This window comes from Lethenteron reissneri, unplaced genomic scaffold (assembly GCF_015708825.2).
Source record: "Lethenteron reissneri isolate LAM-NWPU_2019-01 unplaced genomic scaffold, ASM1570882v1 scaffold_1863, whole genome shotgun sequence".
NCBI lineage: Eukaryota > Metazoa > Chordata > Hyperoartia > Petromyzontiformes > Petromyzontidae > Lethenteron > Lethenteron reissneri.
The window spans coordinates 107,846-129,364 of NW_026891623.1; the positions used below are offsets into that span (position 1 = coordinate 107,846).

Genomic DNA, 21,519 nt, shown 5'->3' on the forward strand with positions numbered 1-21,519 from the left:
TGTCTCTCTCTGTGTGCCTCTGTGTGTGTCTCTCTCTGCTTGTGTGTCTGTCTATGTGTCTCCGTGTCTGTGTATTGTCTCTCTCTCAAATTTAGCAATCTTTGGAAGAACGTAATCAACCAGGTAGGGTGTTGACTGTTGTGTTAGCCGACTCTCTGTGTTGTATTGCATTATGTTTCTAAGTTCACTAGGTTTGTTTTCAAATTCATTCTTACCTGATGACGATTGCTTGTGTTGCAATCCAAACGTCGTATTCTATTATTGAATTTATTTTCTTTCTACGTGACTTTACTGAAAGAACCAAAGAGTAATTCCAGCAGTCACGAAAGCTTCAAGTCAAGTTTGAATATCTATATCGACTCTGACTTTGGGGTTTGGCTGCCTTGCTTTCTTCTATTATGGTAGGATGCTTCCCAAGAAGGAAAAGCTCACATAAATGTAGATTTGAGGCAAAAAAACATCAGAAATATTGGGTGTTATCAGCACGTCGAGACCAGTATATAGTTTGACTGCTTACAAATACCGCTTGATGATTAATCTTGACCTGGATAATAAACGGTCGATGGCCTAAAATATATGTTTTATTTATATGTGGAGATAGAATGGAGAACTGATTTAATGTCCTTTTTCCCATGATGTTCCACAGAAATGCGTAATAAGTTCGTGTATGATTTCACTTTAAATGCATTGAGAGCCTTATTATAATCTGGAAAATAACATGTCTGGCTCCTCGAGAGACTCCTTCATACGTTATGCTCACTGCCTAAGTAATAGACAATGATTATACAATGATTACCAACCTAAAGCGCTTAAGCTCAAACTATTTATTTCATATCCACATACACTTTGTGTCTCTCGCACACAAGCATACACGCATTCGTCATGAGAAAGCTACTGGGTGGAGTCTGGGAAGCTCCACCTTTTTGTGAATCTGATTATAAAGCCGGCTTCAATCCAAAGAGCAGAAGAGACAGAGCGAATGACATGCGCCCTACGGCTCTCCATCACCTGGACATTGTGAGTATTAGATAATAGGCTGAAACTATTGAACTCAGTTGCAGGTAAATTGTATGTACAGTATACATGCATATGTTATAAGGTATATTGTATAGACTGTGTGTGGTTAATATAGGATGGATATTGTGAATACGATTTTTATGTTAACAGGCTATGTTTAAAAAATAATACCATATTAAACTGCATGTTAATGTCTAATGAGTTAGCAATGTTAAATATGTTGAAAAAACACATTTTCACTAACCTTGAGTCTTGATACTAGCTTGCAGTCGGTAGGGGTGGGGGGCAATGAGTCACCACAATTACACGCAACCACACTATACAATCGTACTGCAAGCAAACATACTAGAATAGTAAAATATTCAAAGTTATTGCAGCCAAGGCAACAAAATAGTGTAGAATTATGTTTTGAAATGTATGTCAGACATGAATCTTGTCTTAATACTCGCACTTACACTAGACTTGATGTTGGTGTATAATACATTAACCCTGTTAATGTATTATATTGATGTTGGCTATCAACAACAAGGCAACTCCTTTGACTAATTGGGAATGGGACGCAAGCGTAGGATTGATCACCCTGTCGCTGGCCGCCTTTGGGGAGGGTGTATAGTGTGAAAGGCCGAAACACCCTAGGAACCAAAGGTACACTACTGACAATGCGCTCCCCAAATTTCACCAGGCTCACTGTTCATGAACTCTTGGAAGTGCTTGCACAAAGGATAGTAATATCTCATCCTGTGTTCTTGGAATCGGAATCGAACTGTCTGCGACACCCTTCATTTATCAAACGCACTATATATTAATATACCAATCATAGTGCATATGACCTTCTATGACATTGTTCAGAGATATGGTCATTAACGAAAAATATAAAATAAAAACGCAGGGATATACAAGAAGCATGGAGACATGTATGCTTGTAATTATATTGAACACATGGATAATAGAACGTATACAGGATAAATATATAATTCAAACTGTTACGAAAAGAAGTGGGCTTGGGTGCAGTAAATGTAACTTTAATGAATAATGGTCGATGGTCAACAACGAAGGAGTGGCCACTAAGGAAAGAAATGCGTCCGATAGGCCACCTACTGGGGAGATAGAGCAAATAAATCAGCTGCTTTGCAAAATCATGAAAGTAACGTGGGTTTTGTGAGGTATCCACCCAGTATTGATTATGACTAAATTAAATGATGAATTGCAAAAACATAGGAACCGAAATATCAAATAAACAACAATAAACTTTTTTTTTCATCATAATCAGCCACGGTTAATCCACTGCTGGATGAAGGCCTCCCGAAGCTGTCACCACCAGGCATTTGCACATGAACCGATTTCATTGCTGCATCTCTACGGTCGACGACAACGCAGATGTGTTCCATTCCTTGGCTGTTACTCCGTTATTATTCTTGACCATCATTCATCATTCCTTATTGTGATGTGTCCTCCTCAAGCCCACTTACTTTTCTTACTATATACATTTTTATCATGAATGTTCCCTAATCTCTCAATGCAATGCTAAGCATTCGTATGTCCATGCTTCTTTGCACACTTTTTAAATATTTTGTTACAGTTTTTAGGTGTCAATGTGAAACATTTATACCATGATCAGGCAACGAAAACACCAAAATACATATCTATTCAATACCTTTAAACCTCCTCCACCAGATCCGGCTCCTTCCCCTCCAATGTGATAATGGATGTTGTTATTGTGGTGAGTTATGTTGAGTTTAGGTTCATTCATGTTTATTGGAATAATGATATTTATTGCTGTTGAGTCATATCACCTCTATCTAGCGCGTTTGCTATGTACGGTACAAAAGAAGTTCAACATACATACAGGACATATGATACGCTGAGCAAAGAGCAGAGTTGAGCATCTGGTTCTGAAGGCCGAGTCCTTACTTTGGTTATTCCCATTGCATTATTTTGTTTTGTGCATGAGTAAAAGCATCACCGATTTTTCTGCATGTGGTACGGTGAAAATAAAAACCAGAACACAATTTAAAATAACAATATTTTAAGCTCTGAAGTGTATTTACAGACCCTATAGTTTCAGAGAGATCACTGCAAGGGAGTGAGACACAGAGTATATCTCTTCGTGTAAAACCTTTTCGAATTTTTCTTCTCCTTTCATATGACTGATGTAGATGCAGAGCAACAACGACAATTTCACATTCAGGTGGTGCAGCTAGGTAACCGCGTCAGGAACAGGGGAGTGTATCGCTGTAATGTCTCCTTTGAATTTGTGGGTGGGTTATTGCTTCGTTATATGTTGTATGGTCTGTTCTGGATGACCGCAATAGTACACTGGATACTTTTAAATGTTCCGTTTGTGCATCAGGTATCTGCATCTGCCGTGGTTTGTGCGAATGCGAATTAGCAAGGACCATGAGCTTGGTGGAAGCTCAAACCGAGGGATCTTCTGCATTGGGTCTTTCACAAAGTGTTTGCTAGGGTTAGTGAGTTCTTTTGAACACTATTCAGCTCTACAAGCTTAATCGGGGTTGAATTTGCATTGTTTAAGGTTTAGCGTATGGGTCCATAAGAGCTTTCGTGACAGCAAGTGATGATGAGGAGTTTTTTTGATGTCCTGGTGAATGGTAAGGTGACTGTTTTCCTCTTTTGCAGGACTTCCCTGAGGTTTGCAGTGTTGTGGTGGATAGGTGGGGGAGAGATGTGCGACAGCCCGTCCAACCAGGATATGGGGGTCGACTTAAGGGTTCTAGTGATACACCGCATTTCAGTGTTCAGTTGGACATTGACATGTCGAATGTGACTACTTCTGGTCCATACTAGTACACAGTATTCGGCTACAGAGTACACAGAGGCCTTCGTTGACTCTAGATTTGAAGACGGAAGCTTGTGTTGCCTCCGAAACGTCGTGATTTAATTTATTTGTTTTCTTTTTTAACCTACGTGACTTCACCGAAAAAAACCAAGAGTATGCCTTCGTTGATATCTGTAGCACTGGCGCTGATGCTTCCCAGCTTGTGCATGCCAGTTTCTGGACCAGTTTTATCATTGTTATTGGTCTTAACAGCTACTTTTTTCAGGTGGTCAAGGAATGTTAGCGCAAGGATCAACTTCAATCCAAGATAGGTTGGAGTGGGGTCGTGTCACACAGTGTTGCCACAGAAGGTCACTTTCAGAGTGGGATTGGTGCTGCTATTATCAAGATGAAATGCAGTGACTTTTGTTTGGTGAGAATTGGGCTTGAGCCTCTATTTCTGGAAATATTTTCCCATGGTGATTAGGTCTTTATTCAGAGTGGATTTGATGTTTTTGAAAGTGACTGCTTGAGTTTCGGGACTTGGTTGGCAGCGTGTCACTGGTGTAGATATTGAAGAGCTTTGGCTCGATTAGTTAATCTTGTGGCAATACATTTGTGAGGAACCAGGATGAGATGACTTTGTCGCCCATATAGACACGCAGTGAGCTATTATTCAGCATCATTCATATTAGGAGGATTGTTTGAGTAAAGGAATGGTCCTTGTTGCTTCAACGTCAAGTCCTTAGTCTCGATTGTGTCGTAGGCCGATGACAAGTCCACAAATCCCGCTTGTTCTTCAGGCATCACTGACTTAACGAGGGGGCTGATCTTTCGGAGGATGATGCGTTCCAGAAATGTATGGGTCGTGCATAGGAGTAACATTAGCCTATAGCTTGAAGGGTCATCGGTTGGCAATTCCCGGTTTCGCTATTGCAGTGAAGATTGCCTCCTACTATGCTTGTGGGATGTGTCCAGTTTTCATGGATTTGGTGTACAGGTTTGCCAGCCATTGGAGTCCTCTAAGGCCTAAGTGATAGAATAATTCTGGGGGGGGGGGGGGGCGGGGGGGGGGGTACCATCTCTGCCAGTAGCCTTGCCTTTCTTTATTTCAGCCAAACGCCCCGCTCAATTCCTCTGTGCTGATGGTAGTGGAGTCTTGTGAAGAAATGGAGGCCATTGTCGAGTGTATTTGACGAGGGATCTCTCGCTTGGTGTTTTGCTGAGCAGTAGTTTTTTGTTCTCCGCTAATTTAGAGGATATAGAGCTGGGCAGGACTCCTGCAGTCTGTTATTTTGTTGGGTTAGCAGCACCCAGATGTCGTAGTAGGGCCCAAGCACGGTGGCTGGAGCGTTGAAGTCCAGGCTTTCAGTTTAAAGACTCTAGCAGGGCCGTTTTTACCTGTGGGCTGCCCTTTCCACCCTGTGGACTAGTTGTACTGTCAGAGCAGGTCCTGGGTCTCTTTTTTCCAGCATAGAGTGTATTCTCTCCAGAAGCCTCGGAGGATGCTCTTCTTGGTAGCTGCAGTAAGGAGGCCAACACAACGGTGATAACATTCTAGTGTCACTGGAATTCGACTCACCACTCTTTCTACAGCCTCCATATAGTGGTCCCAGTCAGTTTTGACCATGTTCCCCCTTGGTAATCGTTTCGACAGAATTTCGGAGATTTTGATGCCAATGTGGGTGATTATGGGTCTATGTTGACTTTTTGGGACGCTTGGGATTATTTTATGAGATGTGTGAAGTGTGCTCCCAGTTTGATCTTTAGAAATTTCTGGTGAGGTCCGTGCTATAGTCGTATTGCAAATGAGCAGAAAAGAAATTTGCTTGCTGCTTGGGATCGAAAACCAGGTGAAGATCTCCTTCAGATATCTGGTCGGTGAGGTGTTCACCATCAGCCTCATCTGCTACCATACATCGTATGGTAGCTGTTAATGCCACCAACGTATATGGCTGCGATTGGTACACTTGGGAGAGCTGGCTTTGGCCATTTTGAATTAGGGGCTGTGTTCACATTGGTGATTTTCAACTCCCCTATCTTGATGCTGGTGCTGTAGATGGATTCTTTTTCAGTTAGTGAGAAGGCATAGAACTCTGTGGTGGTGTTCTTCACATATATGGCCAAGCCATATTTCGTGTGGTAATGGCTTGTCGTGAGGTTGTATCTATGGATGTGCCTGGCATGTAGGGCATCTAAGACGTGGGTTTCTTGGAGCCTCAGGACATCAATGTTATGGGTTTTCATTATGATCGCGAGATACAGTCTGTTTCTCCTATAACACTTTTTTCATAATGCGAATTAGATGTAATGCAATTGAGTGAACAAAACTAGGTCAAACAAATAGGAATAAGCAGTAGTATGGCTGCCTCGGCATAACATCACACAAGGTGGGATGTTGCTGGATGCTTCGAGAAGCTAACCACGTGCCTCCATTTTGTTTAGCCTGCATATGCATCTCACATGTTATCAAAGACTATGCTTTTCCCTAAATTATATATTATTTATTATAACACAATTTTACCATAGGAATGCAACTACCGCATTATAGGATAAAAGACTACTTTCACATCACCGAGGAGAGTCAGTCAATATTCAGTTGGAAGATCCTTGTCCCAGGGACTATCTGGTGCTTTGTTTGGCCCTGAAGAGGGCCGTTGGCATGGCTTTTTTTGTTTCTCTAGAGACCAGGAGATCGAGGATCGATGTTTGGTCACTGCATTAATGATATTCGTCGTGATTTCTGAATTAACAGAGTGTGCCACATGAAGGCTGCACTCTTCCTCTGAATTGATATATTCGTGTTACTTTCTTTTTGCAATCTCAGAACAGTTAATCAACGTTATAAACTATTTTGATAATGTATACGTATATTTAGGGCTTATATTCAACGCCTACATCAGTTGCAACTGAACAATTGTCTCCAGTAGCTTGTGGTATTATATATTTACTATTAATTTATGTTTTCTAGAATCCAATAGATTGTATGTGGTCAACGATAGAAACGCTTATCTAACACCATCTTGCTCTAATGATCGGCTTGGCTTCTAAATTGACTCTCATTTGGAGGCAGCTGTGTACTGCGATTGCCTCCTTTGTCTCCATTGTCCACCTCAAAAATGCGTCATCTGCCTTGTTCCCAACGTTCTCTCCCTCCTCAGTTTTCCATTTCCTCAAGAATTGTTCATCAACTCTGCATATATGTTCATATTAACATATACTTAGATGCTGTATACATGTATATGTTGTTGTAATAACCCTTAGATGAAACTCTGTGAGTCAGTAAACCCTTGCATAGTTCATTATTATCTAAAAATGTAGTTGCTTTGTAGAGTATCGTGAAAATTATTAATCGTGTATTTGGTTTGTTTATGTTTTCAAGCTGGACATAATGCAACTCCACCTCACCCTCACACTTGACCATCTGTAAAGAGTGACAGGAAGAAGGTTCCATCAGCCCTAGTGCTCTGAACACGTGAGAGGTGAGTCCATGAGATAGTCAACTCCTGGCACTTGCATCGTGCAGATTTAGAATTCTACTGGCATCACGATTGGAATTTCTCTTTAGTGTAAATGGCATGTTTATTCATACAATTGTAGCAAACACATAATTGAAAAGTGTAATCAATATTCATGAATTGATATTTATTTTGGATGTACAGCATTCTATGCATATCGAAATTGCTATGCACAGTTTCAAAGTGGACTAGGCTATGAAAAAAATACTATTCTTATCTTATATTTGTATAGCGCTATTATCAAAGACGCTTTACAAGGGTTATGAGTGGTACAATTTAGGGGAACTAAAAGTAATATGGTGCACAGGGATGGGGTATAGGGAATGTAGTTAGCGGGTACCGGGATTACGGAGTGCCTCGGGATTAATACAGAATTAGGAAGCCTGCAGTAAAACATGTTTTCATATGATACTGTGGATATGATTATATTACAAGCAGACATACGCCTTTTTCATTCCAAGAAGAGTATACCATTCTGTGCTAGCACGCGGATGGCACGTTCCAGAATAAATGGTTAAACCCTTGGTGCTGCCATCAACACCCTAAACATCGCCTCACCACCTGCATGAGGCAACGCGTAAAGGATCATGCTCTCATTTCCACCACCACAAGTGACGGCACATCGATAATAATCGTCAGTGTTAATCATGTGATAGTAATCAATGTATACAAGCCGCCAAAAGGAATGGCAATCACCACCTCAGCAGCCACTGTCATGGATAATGTACACCATCATTTAGAGGTAATGTAATGTATAATACAATATCCCTATGTGATCGACTGACCCCAATGTAATTGTATCTTGTGGATTGGAGCAGTGCCTAAGGCCATCCTACTGTAGCACTGGAGCGCACAGTGTATGCTTGTGTGGCCTCACTCAAGCCAAATTAATCTTGTACCAATAACGTTAACTTCTAGATTATAATCAAACTTCTTAATGCCACCACACCTTAGTACCAACGCTTTTAACCTCTGCCAGATCCTGCAATTACACAGTAGTCACACGATCTCTAAGATCTGCCCTCATCGTTTCCCACCATCTTCCAACTCCAAACTTCGCACCACTTTTTCCGTACATGACCTTGGCCCCACCCCAACACACCCCTTCCTACTTCCTCTAGTGGGCCAGTGAAGCATTGGCTAAAGGCCGGCTTTTACCAACATGTGCATTGGGAAATGACATGCAGGCAAAAACTCTCAAATTTAAAGTTGATGTTGGGAGGAAATAAGTTGCACACCACAGGGAATGAAAACCGGGTATGGGGCTGGAGCTATGGTGCCATGGCTGAAGTGCTGCTTGTTATAGCACGGCAAGTTCAAACATTACCCATTAGTGTCATGAGACAATCGGGGCCCGTTGAAGGAATGCATTTGGTGCTGTGATATTCTATATTTTAACATGCAATCACTTAATCAAATGTTTAAATATAAAAAAATTATACTTATCTCATTTTTAAGATTAAAAACGTAGACAAGCATGGTAGGTATTTTAAAATGCTTAATTTTGTATGTATCACATGTTTTACATTAAAATAGGTGATAAACTTTGGTTATTCATCTGAATATTTGTTACGCTCATATGAATAAAAACAACATTCAATATTCAACTAATTTAATAAATCTATTTGTATTATTGTTAAATATTGTGTTATTAATTAAGAACCGTATTTGTGTGTATTCAAGGCTATGTCGGAAGAGGAGGAACACACCGTTAAAGCTCAGGATGAACTTGCCAAAGTAATTACAGACTTAGGTCTTCATAAAAATTACTGGATTCCAAAACTGCGAGATATTTTACATATCACCAATGTACAAGCATTGCAATATTTTGGCCCTGAAGAATTTGAAACAATAGAACCACATTTCCGGCATCCATGGGAGAAAAAGGCATTGTCTAAGTTAATGGAAATGTCAGGCAGAGAAGTTGTATTAAAACAATCACAAAAATGTGATCCAATTGGAAATAAACAGAAGCAAGATGCACCAACAAAGCAGCATCCAGAACAAATGGAGCAGATAAGGTCAACTCACATTGGTGAGACCAAAATAGAGGATGAGACAGATAAGCGACCGGAATTGAAAGGAGCAAAAGAAAATGCATTGTATAACAAGAGCCATTCCAATGATATCGAAAATACTTTTCTCAAGCAGTTAGATTTAGCAAACATTTCTATTTTACATGGAACTGTATCAGATCATTTTTTTTTACAAAATGCATCTAAAGGACTTGCTTTAGAGGGGGTTTATAAAACTGGTCAAATAAACGCTGTGTTACAGAAAAGAGGCAAACTCGTAAACAGCCCAATGTCGTTTAATCTTGCTGGCCCAGTACATCAGCCAATGATAAAACAACAAGAGTTTTCATCCTCTGAAGAGGAATCAATATTTGAGACAGCAGTAGAAAAAATTGGATTCAATACCATAACCACAGGTTTCCTACAGACATTGAATGAAGAAACCACTTCACAGCATTGCAAGGCATTATACACTGAAGAAAAACAACGCGAAAATCCCAATTATTCCCGAAGTCATTGCGCCAAATATCTGTACCTACCGCTCGCCTCAGGAAGTCTTGACTTTGATCAACTCAAGCTTTCTGATGAGGCGTTGGAGGAATTACAAAGCATTGAAAGCACTTTAAAAACCGTCAACGATTCTTTTAAAACACGTGTACTTAAAAGCAGGTTAGGGAGTTTTTTTGAGACCTTTGGCTCTCATGCCCACACAGGCCCTGTCCACTTTGGTGGGATATTTAAGTGGAAAGCATCAGCAGAGGACATCACCTCAAATCAGGAAAATGAACAAAGAAATATACTATCGGAGGCAGTGGAAAGATATTCCACTTCTGCCTACAACAACAGTGGCTGTGCAGGTGGCGTGAGCATGATGGCATCCAACTTTATAACGGAATTTTCTGAAAAATACAACGCTACACTTTTGAGTAAGGTGACATTTTCCGTAGGTACAATAGGTGGGCCCCCTGGCATTTGTTCTCTTCAACAATGGAAAACTGACGTTGTTTCCAATGCAAAAATGTGGTCTGTCATTGACCGAGGCACATCATTGGTACCCGTGTGGGACATTGTCACGTTTAACCACGAAAATGATTTTAAAAATACTTTGATAGCAAACAGCCTCAAGGAGGCATACACGCTTTTGACAAACCCAATTCCCAATAATCGTCTTGAAGATATATTGGTCTCTGCCAAAGTTGAAGCCCAGTCAGTGATGCAAGATATTAAACATTGGCAAGAATCTGACGTGGAATATAATTTACAAAAGATAATTGATTTAAAACAAAAGTTACATGATGAAACAAAAAGCAATTTGATTTGGATAAACACCTGTTTGTCTCACCCAGCTCTCCAGTCATTTTTGTCAAATATTATTACAGCACCTGCCAATACGGTGCAAATAAAAAAGCTTATGCGCTCTATTATGGAGCCAAAGTGTTGTGAGGTTGACAGTTTTCCACAACTCGCCTCCGTTATGCAGTGGCTTAATGAATCTAAAGGAGTCTCTGCTCAGGTATCTGACTTTAAAGATCTCGTGAACATCTTAACACAAGCAAAAGAACATTTAAAAGAAGTTGAGTTTTCAACAAAGTATTCAGAAATAAATGAAAAAAGAAACAAAGAAATCACGAGTTCATTTAATTCATTCTGTCAATCACTGAGAACAGCAGAACTTATCGAACAGGAAATACTCATAATTTCAGTTGCTTCTGGTGTCGGATATTGTGTAAATGAAAAAAGATTTCAGCGTCCCCTGCATTATGACAACATTGACCATCTTCAACTTACACTTGAGTCGGCTTGCGGAGAGTCCTCAAGTACATGCTGAGAGTGCACGTTCTGGTTAGTGCATTGTCTTCGTACTGTTCGCTTTTTGGCATTCTCTTGTCTGACACTGGTGGGAGTAGGCCATAAAGAAGGCTGTCTGATGTAGGCCAATTAGTTTCAAAGACAATTGATATGTTATCAATATAGACAACACGTTCTACTACTTAGAAATACTTTTTAATAAATGTTTTATTCTACAACATCAGAGTGCAGCGCCACATTAAAAACGTACTACAATGACAATAGTTTAAATCGATTTGAAGCATGTTTTATTTGGGGGGGGCAGAGCTTTGTGACGTCATATTTGAGGGGGGGTCTGACTTTTTGTGACGCTGTGTGACGAGGGGGGGGGGGGTCAAAAATCGTCCAAAATCTCGTGACGTCATTTATGGACGGCCCCGAAGACTGTCACTGGTGTGGGCTAATCAGTTTCAAAGACTGCATATATTATCAGAATATAACGGTGTGTGTGGGTGAGCGCTGTCGCGCGAGGGTGAGCCGAGGTGACTGAGGTTACATGAGGTAAGGCTGGGGTGGTTTGGGGGAGAAATGTGTGAATTTGAATGAGCGTGGCGCGTGTATGAGCAGTGACATGTTCAGTGTTCATCAGGGAGGGGGGCGGTCGGCGTTCGTTGGGGCTGGGGGCTCCCGCGGGGGCGGGGGGGTGCAGAGGTTGTGGTTGCCGTTGGCCCGGGGGCCGATGTGTTTTTCGCATTGGTTGGGGCGGGGCGGTCAGCGTTCACCCAGGGAAAGACGGATGATCGATGTTCGCCGCGACCAGGGGAACTCCTGGAGAGGACCAGCTGCCACTGCAGGGCATGCGGCTCAGTGACCAAGTCTGCGGCTGCGTTTTGTTGGTCGGGGCGTTGTTGAAGACGCCGACCAAGTCCTGAGACTGGAGCCATGTGGAGTCACTGCGTTGAGTTGTTCAACTTGCGGTTGGAGGCGCCAGCCAAGACCAGAGATTGTAGCCACGTGGAGTCTATAGAATACTATAGAGATAGAAAACTCCGTGACCAAAACAGCAGCCGTGTCAAGTTGTTCATTGTGTTGTTGGTGGCGCCAATCAAGTCCTGATACTGCAACTCCGTTGGTTGAGTTCTTTGGAGCGCTGTTGATGGCGCCAGCCAGGTTCTGAAACTGCAACTGCGTTAAGTTGTTCAAAGCGCTGTTGATAGCGCCAACCAGGTCCCAAGACTGCAACTGCGTTGAGATGCTCAGGGCACTGTTGAAGCCAACAGCCAAGTCTTGAGACTGCCGTTATGTACCCTGGACTTCAGCTGCGTTGTTTCGTCACCCAAGAGTGGATCGTGCATAAGGATTGGTACGAACAGTCGTCGCATTTTTATGTATGTTTAGTCCCTACGGTGTTATGTAATTGTCAACACGTGGGGGCGCTGTGAAGATATGTTTTCGAGAATTTGTAATAGTTGGTTGTACTCGGTTGTTCTGTCTTTGTCGACGAGCGTGGGTGCTGTGTAGATGTTTAGAATTTTGAATAATTGGTTGTACTTGGTTGTTGAGACATTATCCATCACTGTTTGATTCGCGTCCTTGGACAAAGTGTCTCAAGGCATAGTTAATACTTTCAAAATCTTGTTAAGAATATCTATATTACGGATCGAGTTATTTGTACATCTTTATATTGCTGTAAGTCCGCATTCATTGCCAGAAAGGGTAAAACCGATTCTTATTTTTCATACTTTGATACTGGCACAAATTTTCCATGGTATAGCTGCTCACCCCGAGCTATACATGCTCTGGTAGTGCATTGTCTTTGTACTGTTCACCTTTTGGTATATATTGAGGGAATTGCTTGGTAGAGTAAATGGAGCCGAACTCTTCATTTATCCAGTTTGCCCTTCTGATTTTAGTTCCAAAGCCTTGTAGTTTAGAAATAGAATTCCCTATTTGGTCATTCAGACAATTAAAACTAACTGGAATGCCGTGAAATATCTACGAAATTGACCGCAAAATAGCAATCCTTAAACTGTGCAATCAGTGATGCTGACACTCCGCTAGTGTGCTTCATAATATTCGGCGAATCTCCTGCATAGAAATCTCAGATGCTGAACTCTCTGCTTGGCAAGCAAAAGCATGGAGTTTTCTTTTATAGAGACTGCCGAGTCAGCAGCACGAATGGTCGACTAATGAAAGGAGTTCCAGAGATCGCCTGGTATTTTCCAGCTGGGATGGACGATGATGTATTTATTGACTGCATAACATTCACTAATCTCCACGGAGATGCAAGAGAACACAAACACAAGTACAGTTTTTACATAAGATATCGCCTATAAATGTGATATTACTGTTAGATTGTCATTGCAATGAAGAAGGCAAACGCATTTTACAAGAATGTGTGTGTCCCCAAAGCCGTTGGTTTGCCTCTGTGCTGATATCTGGAACAAAAATGAAAATTGCTGTTGAAAATCGAAATGAGGCTGAGTTAATTGAAGAAATAAATGTAATCAATAAAATTATTTTGAAACTATTTTTTTTTACATCGAAGCTTGCTCAGATATTGCAACACAGTATGGCTTCATTGTTGATTCAAGTTTTAACTGCTGTGATTTTCACTCACCCACCCGTGCTGTTTTCGTTTACTAATTCAAGCTCATTGACATGCTCATTTCTCCAGCGCCCACCCGTCCCTGCACGCCACAAACCCTCCCTTCTCTCCCCCCCCCCGTGAAACCCTGTAGCCACGACTCTACAACCCCCTCCCCCCCTCCCGTGCCTATATAAAGCCACAACAGCAGATCATTCTTTCTCACCTGATGACGGACGCTTGTGTTGGGACCGAAACGTCGTGTTCTTTTATTATTTTTTCTTTCTACGTGACTTCACCGAAGGAATCAGAGATGAAGGTGTACGTGTTCGTGGCGACCCGGTTTTTGGTGAGTGTAGTGGGTGCTCCTCCAAGCTTAGTGGTACATCCTTGGTGGGATTTAGATGGGCGGGATGTACATACCGTCGCTGAAGTCCCAATTGGACACGTACACATTGAGGCCTAAGGATCTCTACAACTTTTACAGGGCCCTGCCATGGACGGAGCAGTTTAGGAGAGGTTCCCAAAGATATATATGGGCAGTTTAGCCATGCACTATCTCCTACTTAGAAAGGCAGGGGCGTCACTCCATATAGCCAAACCTGTTCAATGGCGGAATGGGCGGAAGCCGCCACAGACTACGTTGTCTTGCTTGCCATTTCTCACTGCTGCATGACCTGCCGTATCGCTATCGGCCATTTCGCAGCTTTAGCTGGGAGGTCAAACAGCTGTCACTCAATGGGAGGCTCTGGTTCCCTCCCATACATCTTGTAGAATAGAGAGTATCCTGTTGACGCATGCAGGGCCAACTGATATGCCGCAAGGGCCCTGCCTATGCTATAAGTCCGAGTCTGTCTGGGTGTCCTTGACCACATGATACTGCATGGATGTGATGGTGCAATTTAGATGTTCTACCATCCGATCGGTCTGTGGATGGTACGGGAAGTGCGTACCTTCTTAGTGCCTAGGATGTCGTAGACTTCCTGTGTTAGTTTTGAGGAAAACATCTTACCCTGGTCCATTCGAAGTTTTTCAGGGGCCCCTTTATCCACAACAAAACCCTGTACATAAGCTTCTGCTACCGACTGAGCAGTTTTATCCACCAGGGGCCACGCCATTGGCCACCGCATGAAGTACTCGATCCCTACTAGCAGATATTTGTGACCCCTGTCGGTGCGAAGTAGGGGTCCTAGTATATCGAAGGCCACCAATTTGTTTACTTGCGAAACCTCCACTGATTTTAGGGGCACTTTTATCGGGTATGCTGGTGGCTTTCGCCGTGCACATTCTACACATGAGGCTGTCCATGCACGGATATCCGCCATCATGCTCAGTTGCGAAATCCTGCACGAATCGACGTATAAATATTCTGACATCTGGGACAGATTGGCCATTCTCTAACACATCGTGTCTTCGCTGGATCAGTTGACACCCAACTTCTCTCTCTTTGCTAGGGTCTCGGTCGGGGTCCTTTTGGTTACCGAGTCGAGGCATCTTCGCGATCCCACCACTGCCAACAGTTGTAATGAGTCCACCAGACGAGGGTTGAGATGATATACTTCTGTTTATTTTCTACACGAGCTCACACTGCATGCGACCACTCCACTTTAAATCCCACCAGGAAGCGCCCTGATCGCCCCGCCTGATCTGGTGACGTCACCACTCTCCTTCTGAGTGTTCTCTCACTCTCACGCCCAGCCTTCTCTTTCTACCGTAACGTCATCTTTAACAATAACCTGCGATCCTTTGGGTATTTCTACCCCCGTATCATGAAAATAGTAATGCTACACAAGTGTAATGTCATAGATGATGGCACTATAGTCTAGCGACAGTACCGTGTGACTGGTACTGTATGTGCGGAGCCTCTCCCTGGCACCTGAGTGAGCATACCAGGGAAGAGGTCGGGTGAGGTCATGACAGCCTGGGTGAACCCGAGGGGGGCACGTGACCGGATGAGGTGGTAACGAGGACCAGGAATGAAGTGAGAGGAACACGTCATGTGGGTCGTGAACCGTCGAGAAGGATCTGGAAAAGGGGCTTGGCCAAGGGCTAGGCCTGGCCACGCCGCAGCGGATAAAAGCCAATTCCCAGTGGGGATCGAAGTTGTTCATCTCTGGGAAGAAATCCTCCGTCTTCGTGGGTATTCGGTCTCCGGTCTTCGCGCATGTGGACTAGGCAGTGTGTTGGCTGTCCTGGTCCGATTTAGTAGTTGTCCCATCCATTGTATTTAAATAGTCAACCCCCCCCCCCCCCCCCCCAAGTGTATAAAGTTAGTAGAGGAGCGGTGTACACCACCCTATGCCATTATTCTGCTAGCGTTAAGAGTTACCGTGATGTTAGTTAATTAAACGTGTTGCCTCCAAGTTCAAGTGTGTGCCTCAATTGAACCCACTACACAAGCAAGACAAATAATTGACTCGCATTAAAGTAAAGGAGGACCAAAGTATTGAGGAATACAGAAGTAATATTTCAAGGGACAAAACATGCATACGGAGAGAGCAGCTTACCAAAGCATTTCATATAAATGCATTTATGGTCATTGATTGAAATTTTGAAATATAAGGCAGAGATAGTAAGAAAATACTTTCTGCATTGGCTACACATGTACCTAGATAACCTGTCTGCAGATCCCTTATCACAACTTCATGAAATTTATCATCAAGCCTGGACTAGAATAATCGAGTCCTAACATGTGTCCTTTCTTGAAAACAGAGTTTGATAAAATATCACAAAAACTTGATTTGAAGCTTTAGTTTACGGTAAAGTTACGTAGGTCGAAAAAGCAAGTAAGTAAATAAATAATATATCTTCTTGGTTCTTTCGATAAAGTCACGTAGAAGGGAAATAATAAACATAATAAAAAGTAAAACATAATCAAATACAATTCTCGCGACGTTTCGGCCACAACGCAAGCAGCCGTCCTCAGGTGAAGAACAGGTCTGTCGGAAAGACAGCGTCTGAATGAACACCAAGCTTGGCAGCGTATATTTAAGCTGGGTTAGAGGAGGAAGGGCGCCTTGACAAAGGAATTTGCATATCAACAGAGGAATTTAGCATATGTATGGGAAATGCAGATATGGAATTAGTCACTACTTGTGGAATGCGTAGGAGGTGGGGGGTCTCAAAGTCATATTATGCCCGTGCATTATGTAGGATTAGCAGCAACAAAGGGAGTAAGTAGGGTTAGCAGTACTAAACGGAAGGAATTTTAATAGTAAGGAGCTGCAGCCGCCAAACCACCAAGTAAAAAACTAAAATATAAACTACATCAATATCATCAATATACTAAATATACTCTCCAATAAGCTGAGCTACTAACAGTACTGTAAGTCATACATTACAATTATGGAACTTTGGAACTGGAACTGAATGGAACTTTCTACAAACAAACTGAGGGCACCCCAATGGGCTCCCCCTATCTCCGGGTGTAGCCAACTTTTTCATGGAGAAATTTGAGACTGACGCCATCCAGACTGCCACTCTACGCCCAACCTTATGGAAGAGGTACATAGATGACACTTTTGTCATCTGGCCACATGGCCGGCCTGCTCTAGACCAATTCCTCGACCACATCAATTCCATACACCCAGCCATCAGATTCACCATGGAAGTCGAAAAAGATGACAAGCTACCTTTTTTGGATGTCCTAATTAAAAGGAGACCTGATGGTTCAATGAGCCACTCTGTCTACAGGAAAGCTACCCATACGGATGCTTACCTAAAACCGGATTTACACCACCATCCATCCCAGAAGAAATCCCTCATCAAGACTCTACAGTCTACACCATAGAGCCCAATGCATCTCCGATCAGGAACACATTGCCAGTGAACTCAAGCACGTACGCCAAGCTCTTAAGGCTAATGGTTACTCCGACTACACAATCCGCAAAGCCATCACTCCAACCATCAAGAAGGATCCGGTTGAGGAGCCATTCAAAACCATCACCTTACCCTACATTGCGGGGGTCACAAAAAAGATCTCCAAAATCCTGAATAAACACAAAATCCAGGTCCAATTTAAAACAGTACATAAAATCCGTGATCTGGTCCCGTCTGTAAAAGATGTGGTTCCAGACATACAGTACCCTGGCATCTACAAACTAAGTTGCCTCTGTGGTAGCAGTTACATTGGAGAAAGCAAACGACATGTCTCGGACCGCATCCGTGAACATAAAGCAGACCTGAAACACGGTAGGACAAACACCTCAGCCGTGGCAGATCACTGTTACAATTCAGTGGGCTCACATGACATTGACTTCTCCAAGACAGAGGTTCTCTGCAAGCCATCTGGCTACCGTGAGAGATTCGTTCATGAGGCGATCCACATATACAAACACAGAGACAATTTCAACCGAGAAGATGGATTCTGGCTCAGCAATCATTGGAAGGACGTAATAAACCATTTCGGATCTTAACTGATTGTGTTCACGTTTACGGTGACTTTCAGACCGCAGTCCACTTACTGGCATGACTATATATCTTGTATTCTCCGCAGGGAATGGATTCTTTGCTCCGCTGCAAGTCTCCTACTACTACTCTTCCATTGACATATTTCGTTGCTTTCCTCTTAGTATAATAAATAGTGTAATATTACACTATATTATTCTTAGGTATAGGGTGGTGTATAGTAATACAGTATATAATTTAATGTTGGGTTTGTCTATGGCAGCATATAGTACGGGGTAGACCCATGTGATGTAAGGGAAAAAAGTTTAGCTGGAAGCATATTACATTTTTTGCGACATAGAATTGTAATGTATTACTTACTGTTAGTAGCTCAGCTTATTGTAGAGTATATTTAGTATACTGATGATACTATGTAGTTTATACTTTAGTTTTTTACTTGGTTGTTTAGTTACTGCAGCTACATACTATTAACATTCCTTCCCTTTATTAATGCTACCCCTATCCCCTCCCTTTGATTCTGCTAATCCTGCATAATGCACGGGCATAATATGACTTTGAAAACCCCCCGCTCACCTCCTACGCATTTCACAAGTAGTACTAATCACATACCTGCATTTCCCATAAATATGCAAAATTCCTCTTGATATGCAAATTATTTTGTCAAGGCGCCCTTCCCCCCTTCCAACCGAGACGCTGTCTCCCCGACAGACCTGGTCTTCACCTGAGGACGGCTGCTTGCGTTGTGACCGAAATGTCGTGATAATTATTTTATTATGTTTTATTTTTATAATTTTATTACTTCCCATCTATGTGACTTTACCGAAAGAACCAAGAAGATGAATCCCTGCATTCACGACAGCTTTAAATCGAAATTCAATTCAATATAACCACGGCCTCTCCCCTTCACCCCTCCCTCAACTCCATTCCCTTCAGCCCTCCGACCACACCTCCCCCTACTCTACCCCCCTCCAACCCTCACTCCTCCTCCCGCCCCTCCCCCCTACTCCACCCCCCAACCCTCTCGACACCTCCCCCCAACAACCTTGTCAACCCCTCCCCTCCACCACCTTCAACGCCTCCACACTCTACTCTTTGGTTCTTTCGGTAAAGTCACGTATAAAGATAAAATAATAAATTAAATAATAGCATACGACGTTTCGATTGCAACACAAGCAATCATCATCAGGTATAAATGAAATAGCAACAAAAATCTAACCAGAAAACTATAGACAGACATATAAGCAGACAGATATCACCAAGATACATAGAGAGAGAGTAACACGGGCACAGAGAGGGAGATCGTCTCTGTGGCGAGGCCTTAAATAGACAGAGGGGGGCGGGGGCGGAGAGAGGGAGGGGTTCGAGAAAAAATTAACATGTCAATGAGTGCGGCGACACGTGGTCAATTACACAAGCTTGTACATTAGGAAAGAGGGAGAAAGAACACACTAAATTAAATAACCTAGCAAAATATCAAAATGTTATGTAATACAACACAGAGAGTCGGTCAACACACAATTAACGCATAGCCTGGTCGATTACGTATTTCAAAGATTGCTAAGTTAGAATTTAAGTGTGAAAATTCCAAAGAGTGACAAAACATAAAACAAGAGGAACGGAGACACAGACAGAGCAGAACATAAGAACGACAAAAAACGAGTGGAGACAGAAAAAATACACTAAATACACAGGCAGAGAGAGAAAACAAAAAACCCAGAGAGAGAGAAAAAGATAAACTTGAAACTTCCCCGTAGAAGTGGTTCGATCTTAAATTTGGAGCTTTCGTGACTGCAGGAATTACTCTTTGGTTCTTTCGGTAAAGTCACGTATAAAGATAAAATAATAAATTAAATAATAGCATACGACGTTTCTATTGCAACACAAGCAATCATCATCAGGTATAAAAGAAATAGCAACAAAAATTTAACCAGAAAACTATAGACAGACATATAAGCAGACAGATATCACAAAGATACACAGAGAGAGAATACGTATCGGTACAAAGAGAGAGGGATCGTCTCTGTGACGAGGCCTTAAATATAGAGAGGGGCGGAGAGAGGGAGGGGGCAGAGAAAAAAATAGCATGTCAATGAGTGGACGACGACGTGGTACGGTACGCAAGCTTGAAAATTAGGAGACACACTAAAATTAAATAACCTAGCAAAATATCGAAATGTAATGTATATTTTGCTAGAGACATAACATAGACACACAGGCAGACACAAGCAGAGAGAAAGACATAACATAGACACACAGGCAGACACAAGCAGAGAGAGAGACATAACATAGACACACAGGCAGACACAAGCAGAGAGAAAGACATAACATAGACACACAGGCAGACACAAGCAGAGAGAGAGACATAACATAGACACACAGGCAGACACAAGCAGAGAGAAAGACATAACATAGACACACAGGCAGACACAAGCAGAGAGAGAGACGTAACATAGACACACAGGCAGACACAAGCAGAGAGAGAGACATAACATAGACACACAGGCAGACACAAGCAGAGAGAGAGACATAACATAGACACACAGGCAGACACAAGCAGAGAGAAAGACATAACATAGACACACAGGCAGACACAAGCAGAGAGAGAGAGACGTAACATAGACACAGGCAGACACAAGCAAAGAGAGAGACATAATTCTTTGGTTCTTTCGGTAAAGTCACGTATAAAGATAAAATAATAAATTAAATAATAGCATACGACGTTTCGATTGCAACACAAGCAATCATCATCAGGTATAAATGCAATAGCAACAAAAATCTAACCAGAAAACTATAGACAGACATATAGTATTTAGTGTACTTTTTTCTGTCTCCACTCGTTTTTTGTCGTTCTTATGTTCTGCTCTGTCTGTGTCTCCGTTCCTCTTGTTTTATGTTTTGTCTCTCTTTGGAATTTTCACACTTAAATTCTAACTTAGCAATCTTTGAAATACGTAATCGACCAGGCTATGCGTTAATTGTGTGTTGACCGACTCTCTGTGTTGTATTACATAACATTTCGATATTTTGCTAGGTTATTTAATTTAGTGTGTTCTTTCTCCCTCTCTCCTAATGTTCAAGCTTGTGTAATTGACCACGCGTCGCCGCACTCATTGACATGTTAGTTTTTTCTCTAACCCCTCCCTCTCTCCGCCCCCGCCCCCCTCTGTCTATTTGGGGCCTCGCCACAGAGACGATCTCCCTCTCTGTGTCTGTGTTACTCTCTCTATGTATCTTGGTGATATCTGTCTGCTTATATGTCTATAGTTTTCTGGTTAGATTTTTGTTGCTATTTCATTTATACCTGATGATGGTTGCTTGTGTTGCAATCGAAACGTCGTATGCTATTATTTAATTTATTATTTTATTTTTATACGTGACTTTACCGACAGAACCAAAGAGTAATTCCTGCAG

At 42.2% G+C, this 21,519-nt stretch overlaps 1 protein-coding gene and 1 pseudogene across 1 annotated transcript; both read left to right on the forward strand.

Annotated features, from left to right (window-relative positions):
• The first annotated feature begins 3 nt into the window (after nucleotides 1–3).
• Nucleotides 4–13,644, forward strand: LOC133339410 (interferon-induced very large GTPase 1-like). The gene is made up of 4 exons (XM_061547553.1): nucleotides 4–123; nucleotides 867–1,017; nucleotides 7,176–7,275; nucleotides 8,995–13,644. Exon 4 carries the CDS (start codon nucleotides 8,998–9,000, stop codon nucleotides 11,152–11,154), a length of 2,157 nt encoding a protein of 718 aa, XP_061403537.1. The 5' UTR covers nucleotides 4–123; nucleotides 867–1,017; nucleotides 7,176–7,275; nucleotides 8,995–8,997; the 3' UTR covers nucleotides 11,155–13,644.
• On the forward strand, nucleotides 12,982–13,845 carry LOC133339413 (interferon-induced very large GTPase 1-like; annotated as a pseudogene).
• Nucleotides 13,846–21,519: the final 7,674 nt, after the last annotated feature.